The sequence below is a fragment of the Tachyglossus aculeatus genome, chromosome 9 (genome assembly GCF_015852505.1).
Source record: "Tachyglossus aculeatus isolate mTacAcu1 chromosome 9, mTacAcu1.pri, whole genome shotgun sequence".
Lineage (NCBI taxonomy): Eukaryota > Metazoa > Chordata > Mammalia > Monotremata > Tachyglossidae > Tachyglossus > Tachyglossus aculeatus.
Genome location: NC_052074.1, coordinates 1200688 through 1208842, shown reverse-complemented (window position 1 = coordinate 1208842; position 8155 = coordinate 1200688). Strand labels below are relative to the sequence as shown.

Here is an 8155-nt window from a genome sequence, read left to right as displayed (position 1 = left end):
CTGCCCCCTCCAGCCGGGCCTCGGAGCCCGGGCCCGCCCCCTACCCCGCCTCGAAATAGGAAGGGAAAACGCATCTGAATGACGCTGGACTGCCCTCCGCGGCGTGGAGGAGGAGGGGAAGGGGACGGAAGAGGGTAGGACAGAGAGAAGGGAAAGAAACGGGCAGGTTTGGAGGCTGCGACTCCCCTAGTACCCCGGGGTCCTGGAGCAGCTTGGATGGGCCACCCCTTCCCCATCGCCCCCTCCCCTAAACCACGGCAGAAGGACCGGCACCCCTTCTCGGGGACAGGGAACCCCCCCTTCTCCCCGCCCCTTTTCCCCACCTCCTCCCCTCCTCGTCACCCTCTCCGCCTCCCGTTCTCCTCTGCGATCCCTCCCCACTCCCTCCCCTCCCCCCCTGGGGGTCCGGCCCGTCAATCACCGCCTAAGTGCAAGTTTCTCTGGATCTCTGTGTTGTTCTTACGGGTGCCTCTCTCTCTCTCTCTCTCTCTCTCTCCATCCTCCTGTCTGTCCGTCCAGCTGTCCGTCCCACCACGGACCAGGCATCCCGGTGACTGACGGCGGCGGCCACTGAGCTCTCCCCTCGCCCCCTTTCCCACCCTCTTCTGTCTCTCTCTCTCTGTGTCTGTCTCCGTCTCTGTCTGTCTCTGTGTCTCTCTCTCTTCTCCCTCCTCCCTCTCCCGTGCCTGGGCGCGGGGCGGCTCGGCCAGGCCCCGGGTCAGATAACCGGGCCAATCAGCGGCGGGCCCGGCCATCCTATTAGTAAACAAGCCGGGCGGGCGGGCGGGCGAGCGAGCGAGTGGGCGGGCGAGTGGGCGGCCGGGCGCAGGGAGCCTGGAGCCCGGAGCCGGGATGCAGCGGGGCCCGGGGACTCGGGCCGCGCCGAGCCGAGCTGAGGAGGGCGCGTCCAGCGCGGCGCTGGAGACCGGGGGGGACCCTTGAGGACTTACAAAAGTGACTTTCGGATCTCCTTCCTCCTGGAGGTGCGTGTCGTCGTCGTCGCCGCCGCCGTCCCCGCCCTCAGCTCTCGGCGCCTGTGACCCGGACCCCCTTCCCCTCCCCCCCTCCTCCCCTCCCTATCCCGCACCCCCGGGGACCCCCATGCGGGGCGTCGCGCTTTGAGCGGCCCCGGGGGAGGGGGGCGGGGGAGGGGGGCTGGGGGGGGGGCCCGCGCCCAGGGTCCGCCATGTCCCTGCTACCCACGTTCGGCTTCACGCAGGAGCAGGTGGCCTGCGTGTGCGAGGTGCTGCAGCAGGGGGGGAACCTGGAACGCCTGGGTCGCTTCCTCTGGTCCCTGCCCGCTTGCGAGCACCTGCACAAGAACGAGAGCGTCCTCAAAGCCAAGGCCGTGGTGGCCTTCCACCGGGGCAACTTCCGCGAACTCTACAAGATCCTCGAGGGCCACCAGTTCTCGCCGCCCAACCACCCCAAGCTGCAGCAGCTGTGGCTCAAGGCGCACTACATCGAGGCCGAGAAGCTGCGGGGCCGGCCGCTGGGCGCCGTGGGCAAGTACCGCGTGCGCCGCAAATTCCCCCTGCCCCGCTCCATCTGGGACGGCGAGGAGACCAGCTACTGCTTCAAGGAGAAGTCTCGCAGCGTCCTGCGGGAGTGGTACGCCCACAACCCCTACCCGTCCCCGCGTGAGAAGCGGGAGCTGGCCGAGGCCACCGGCCTGACCACCACGCAGGTCAGCAACTGGTTCAAGAACCGCCGGCAGCGCGACCGGGCGGCCGAGGCCAAGGAAAGGTACGCGGACCCAGCCTCTTCTCCGCCTCGTCCCGCCCCCCAGCGCGGGCAGGGCCGGGGGCGACTTGGCTGGCACTCCGTGGGCAACGCGGAATTGGGGTCTGTTTCGAGGGGCCGGGGCTGAGGGAGGGGAAGGGGGGTTTGTGTCAGCCGGGTCGGATGGGTCCATCCCATGAGCCGGATACTCGTCCAAGGCCCGGCGAGGCCTCTCTCGGGTCTACACCGGAAAACGGGAAAGTCGGGGAATGGACATATAAAAATCCAGAGCCTCGACTTTTCCTGCTTTATTCAGGGTCTCATCCCCCGGGGAGTCGAGACAACCGCTGGGATTGACCCCCAGGCCTTCCACTCGCCCCCCGGATTCCCTCCTGCCTTCCCAGCTCTTTCCCAGAAAAAGAGGGCGACTGTCTCAGCCAGAACATTGACCATGGGGCTGGGACTCTGGAGAGGGAGCAGAGAGTCAGGCTGGGAGAATCCCCCGCTCCTTATTCCCCCCCGCCACCCACCCGAACTTGCCGCCGGGTCGCCGCCCTCGCTGAGGCCTGTGGAGGTGAGGGCCGTGTCTTCACGGCTCCAAAGGAATCGAGGAGATTACTCCTAGGGATCCAGCGAGGCACACGCGATCCCAATTCCCGGGATAATCTCCCCTCTTCCTCCACCTCCTGCCCTCCCCGTTGTCCCTGACGGCCGAGCCTAACTGATAGCTCTGCTGCCGCCATTTATGATGATCATAATAATGGTATTTGTTAAGCGCTTACTATGTGCCAAGCACTGTTTCGTGTCCTCTGGCCCCTCTGCCAGGGGCCAGAAAGCGGTTCGGTGGGGTGGGGAGGAGATCTAGGACCCGGCTCAGGCTGGAGATCTAGTCCGGGAAGCGGGAATCAGGCAGGGATCCGAGACTCGGGATAGACAGAGGGAGCGGGACTCCGGATTCGGGCGTCAGCAACAGAGGGGATCCGGGACTCTGGGTGGACAGAGACTTTGGTGGGGGGGAACCGGGAACTGGGGGGCAAGCAGAGAGAACAGGAACCGGGACTCCGGTTGGGCGAAGGGAGCGGGAAGCCGGGAGCAGTGGGGAGAGGGACTTTCTGGAGGTGACAGTGATGTCCAGGAAAGTGATTGGTGCGGGTTACGAAGCCTACGCTGACCCACAGAGCAAGGGGCCGAGCCTTGAGAGAGGGTCTTGGAGGAGAAAAGTTCTCGACAGCCTGGGAGTCCCTTCTTGGGGAGCCCCTAGCTAGAGGAGGGCTGGGCTCAGGCCTCCGCCCCGGGCCCACCTTGGGGGTCAGAGGGGGCTGACCTCCCAGGCCGCGGAGGGTCACAATCTCCACGCCACCCCCGCGGCCCTGCTGTCACTCCCGGGCCATTCCGAGGAAGAGGCCCTGGTCTCGGCTGTCCCGTTCTGGAAAGCCCAGGTTGGGGAACCGAGGTAGGGAGGGAGGAAATCGACACGAAAAATAAACCCGCTTTGGCCGGGAACCCCCTCCCCTCGCCAACCTCCAACCCGAATAGTTTCGCTCCTCTGATCGAGACCCCGGCCCAGGCCTACGCTTCTCCAACGGAGAGTTCTCCCTGGGCTTCGGATCCTCCGCAGGCCCTTAATTTTCTGCAGCCGGAGGTCAGCTCTGTCCCCCGGTTCGGCCCAGCGGGGGATTCCGTTGGCACCTGCCGTGACCCTCAGAGAGAGTAACGGGTTTGAGCCCCGGAGGCTGGGCCCAGCTGCTCCGACCCGGGAGCGTAGGCGGGGGTTTGGGAGTGGAAGGCGGAAAGGGAATTTCCCAGCACTGCCGTGCGGGACCCGGAGACGAAATCGACTCCTCTCCGTGCTCGGTGGAACCGGGATTTCGAGGTTTCGGGGCAGAAGAAGGATCAGACGCGGGGAAAATCGGAGTTACCCGGGCCGGTGAGGAAATGTCTCTCCCCTCCAGGGTTGGGGACAGACTGGGGTCGGGGGAACTAGGTCTGAACCCCACCAGTTTGGGGTCCGGGGTTCTAGGTTTAGAGAGGGTTCCGTGGGAGGTTCCCTGGGCCGGCTGATCTTGCTCTTAGAGTCCCGGCCCGGGAGGGAATCCCTTAGGGAGGACTTCCCGGGATTCGCGCCCTGGCTGCACCGTGGAAAGAAATCGGCTCTGCGAGTCGGGTCGGGCCTGGGCTTGGAGATGGGGTTGCGAGATCTTGGCCATTGTCAAGACCACATTTGGGTTTTCCGGAGCTGTTCTCCTTCTCCCCCTTCCCCGCACCCATTCAACCCTGCCTTCATCGGCGACAGACTTTCTACCCGCTTCCTGCGTCACCCAAGTAGGGCCCGGGGAGACACAGCCCCGGCGCCTGGCTTCAGCGGGCTGCGCCGGGCTGGGGGAGGTGCGGGGGGAAGGATCTGCGGTGCCCAGAAAAAGAGACAGGAGGAAGGCAGGAAGAAGAGAGATGCACAGGGAAAGAAAGAGACCGGGACAGGAAGGAAGAGACGGGAGAGAAGTCGAGAGGAACAAATGAGAAAGAGAAACGGGCCGAGCGAAAGGACAAGGAGCAAAGCAGGGAGCGGAGAAACCTGGACGAGGCCGGAGAGTGGGACAGAGAAGCGGGAGGAGGGAGAGAGAGGGGAAAAGGAGCGGATGAAGCAGAAAGAGAGGACGAGAGCGGGACAGAAAAAAACAGGGAGACCTGGGAGAAATTGGGAGAACTGGAAACGGCAGTCTGCCCGCAGACTACCAGGGGAAAAAAAGCGTTCTGCCACTCCAGCCGAGATCGGGAAATCATGAATCTCCTTTCCTGAGACTTCTTCTCTCTGTCTGATTTTGTTTCTTTCTTCGCCTCTCTTCGCCTTTCTTTGGGTCTCTCCTCCTATGCCTCTCGGGGTCTGTCTCTCCATCTCTTTGTCTCCCCATCACAGTGCAGTGGCTAGAGCACGGGCCTGGGAATCAGAAGGTCATGTGTTCTAATCTCGGCTCCACCACTTGTCTGTTGTGTGTCCTTGAGCAAGTCACCACTTCTCTGGGCCTCAGTTACCTCATCTGTTAAATGGGGGAATTAAGACTGTGAACCCCATGTGGGACGGGGATCGTGAACAACCTGATTGCCTTGTACCTACCCCAGCGCTTAGAACAGTGCTTGGCACATAGTAAGCGCTTAACAAATATTATTATTATTACTATCTCTTCTCCGTCTGTCTCTCTCCATCTCTCTGTCTTCCCAACTCTGTCTTCTCCGCCTTTCTGTCTCGCTCTGTGTCTCTTCTGATGTTCCTATATCTCCCCCCTACCTTCTCTCGGCCCGTGAGTGAGTGTCCCGTGCCCCTGTCTTCCAGGGAAAACACCGAGAACTCAACAAGCCACAATCCGCTCGTCCCGTCCCTGAACGGGAGTAAGACGGTGCTGGGCAGCTCAGAGGACGAGAAGACGCCGTCGGGTACTCCAAACCACCCGTCGCCCAGCCCCGCGCTTCTGCTGGCTTCGCCCCCGGGGCTGCAGCCTCTGCACAGCCTGGGTCATCCGCAAGGCCCCAGTGCCATCCCGGTGCCCAGCGCCGAGCCTCTGCACCACCACAGCCTGCAGGACTCTATCCTCAACCCTATGTCCTCCAACCTGGTGGACTTGGGCTCGTAAGGACGCGAGGGCCCCCGGGCCCCTCTCCCCCGGCCCCCGACCCGCACCCCCTCCCGCCGGTCCCCCCGTCTTTCTCGAAACCCAATCTTTAGCTCAGAAACTTTCCTGAAACTTCGAGGACCGGCGGGGAGGCGGGGCGGGGGCGGGAGTGTCCGGAGCTGGGGCCGGCAGACCGGTGGCTGGAGCTGGACAAGGTACTGATACCGAGGCTGGGGACCGGCCGGGCGGCTGAGTCTTAACGGGGAAGTAGGGTTCAGGGCTCTGTTGTGTCTGATTTTTTTTTTTTTACCAAGTTCGCGCTTTGATTATTTTTTTTTCCTTTTCGAAGCCCGGGTCGGTTCCGCTACCTCGGGAGGGAATAAATTATGGTTCTGATCCTGTATTCTGCGCCTCTGGCCTCCGCTCCCCCGCGCCCCCCCCCCCCAGGACCCCTCGAATCCCCTCCCAACCCCCAGCGCCTTTCCTCTCTCTGCCGCTCTTGATCTCTCAATCCTCTGTCTCTGTCTCCCTGTTTCTGGGTTCCTCGCTCTGTCTCTGTGTCGGTCCCTCTGGCTCGCTCTCTGGCTTTAAAGACGCCAGAAAGTGCCGGCTTATTCAGAACTCGAAATGGGAGATTTCACATAGGAGGAGTTTGGGGGGTTCTTTTAGGGGGATCGTGGGAAGGTGGGGGCGAGGTGGCAGAATGGTCGGATGAGTGAGTCCGAAGGCTTCAATTATCTGGGTTATTTGCTACTGCAAAGTCCTGCGTTTCGTCTCTAGGAATTTCTGGGCCCCTGGCCGGGCCGAGACCCTTTTCTCCCCATTAGGAATAACCCCCGCCCGACTGAGAGCCGGACCGGGAAATTTTGTTGACGCTCCCCTCGGCGGATGGTTATAACTTTTAAAAAGGCAAAAATAGGAGATTTCGGGCCCCGGGGCACAGCGCGCCCCAACCTGAGGCTTTTAATAATAATAATTAAAATGGTATTTGTTAAGCGCTTACTATGTGCCAAGCACTGTTCTCAGTACTGAGGTAGATACAAGGTAATCAGGTTGTCCCACGTGGGGCTCACAGTCTTAATCCCCATTTTACAGATGGAGTAAATAGGCGCAGAGAAGTTAAGTGACTTGCCCAAGGTCACACAGCAGACAAGTGGCGGAGCGGGACTAGAATCTATGTCCTCTGACTCTCAAACCCGTGCTCTTGCCAATAAGCCATGTTGCTTCTCTTAGGCAGCTTCTCGTTTGTGGAGGAGGCTCGAATATAAGGCGGTCTCGCTCCCGTCCTGCGGCCCCCGTATTCCCTCAATCCCCTCCCTGGATCGGGGTTCAGATCCCCCCCTCTCTGCTCGTTCTGGCCGTGGAGCAGCGGCTTGGGGGAGCTCCCAGCTGGGATCCCGTATTATTGCGGAGCCAAACCATCCCCCACCTCCTCCGCCGCTCCCCCTCATAGAGCCCCGGGAGGAGACACTCACCCACTGCTATCCGGGCACACTTCACACACAAATACACACACTGCTATCCGGATACACACCACACACACGCACACCGCCACCCAGATACACATCACATACAGACACACATATGCCATCACCGGAACTCACACCACACACAGATGGGTATTCTGATTCCCAGACACACACCACATACAGATAAACATGCGTTGCCACTCGGACATACAACACACACACAGATACACATATACTGCCACCGGACACACAACACTTACAGATACACATAGACTGTCACCAGCGCTCAGGACAGTGTGTGGCACATAGTAAGTGCTTAGCAAATACCGCACTTATATTCCCTACGGAAGGAGCACCGGCTTGGGAGTCGAAGGTCATGGGTTCTAACCCTGGCTCCGCCACTTGTCAGCTGTGTGACTTTGGGCAAGACATTTAACTTCTCTGTGCCTCAGTTATCTCATCTGTAAAATGGGGATTAAGACTGTGAGCCCCACGTGGGACAACCTGATTACCTTGTAACCTCCCCAGCGCTTAGAGCAGTGCTTTGCACATAGTAAGCGTTTAATAAATGCCATTATTATTATTATTATTGCATACCACCCCCAGAGCTTAGAACAGTGCTTGGCACATAGTAAGCGCTTAACAAACACCATATATACACACTGTCACCGAGACACACACCACACACGGAGATACGCTTACTAACACACAAACACAAACGCACACACACCCTGTCTCAGGAACGCAGGCATACACCGGAACGAAATCAAGACAAACCCACACCCACATTCGTACGAGCACAGACGCAAACACTGTCGCTGTCGCAGGGTCACAGAAGCACACCCCGAAACGAAACCAACAGTCACATACACACACAAACACACACCTTCCCGGGAGGGGGGGGGGGGATGGGGAGAGGGCGAGGGACGGGACAGGGGAGAGGAAGTGGAGAAAGGAAAGGTCCCGGAAAGCCCAGATCTCTCTTCTCTCCAACTTCCTTAAGACTTTCCTACTCAGGATGGGGTCTCTTCGCCTCCTTGAGTTCTTTTTCCAGGGCCGTCCTTTAGGGGAGGGGGTCGAGGGAAGACGGAGGGGTAACGACCCGGCGCCGCCTCCTCCTCTCCCTCCCCCGGCTCCTCCCCCCGCCCCAAACCCGGCGCTCAGAGCAGCCCTGGCCCGGCCTTGTTTGGGCTTTGTTGGGAGCCGACTGCCCCCATCCCCACCCCCACCCCATATCCGAGAGGTCTGCCTGGTGGCGAAGGGCAGAGGCTCTCGGATCCACAGTGTAGATATTTATCAATCAATCAGTGATATTTATTGAGCGCTTACTGTAAGGTCCGGGACTGGAGGATTGAGAAG

At 60.5% G+C, this 8155-nt stretch overlaps 1 protein-coding gene across 1 annotated transcript; it reads left to right on the top strand.

The window, feature by feature from the left end:
* The first annotated feature begins 1156 nt into the window (after window positions 1–1156).
* On the top strand, window positions 1157–5348 carry SIX2 (SIX homeobox 2). The gene is made up of 2 exons (XM_038751755.1): window positions 1157–1746; window positions 5051–5348. The coding sequence occupies exons 1-2, from the start codon at window positions 1187–1189 to the stop codon at window positions 5346–5348; spliced, it is 858 nt and encodes a 285-aa protein (XP_038607683.1). The 5' UTR covers window positions 1157–1186.
* Window positions 5349–8155: the final 2807 nt, after the last annotated feature.

Excerpts from the sequence above, each read along its gene's own strand:
- SIX2 (XM_038751755.1), top strand. The coding sequence starts at position 1,187 with ATGTCCCTGCTACCCACGTTCGGCTTCACGCAGGAGCAGGTGGCCTGC. Across the intron at positions 1,747-5,050 it reads GCGGCCGAGGCCAAGGAAAG|GGAAAACACCGAGAACTCAA; the intron begins GTACGCGGACCC and ends CCTGTCTTCCAG.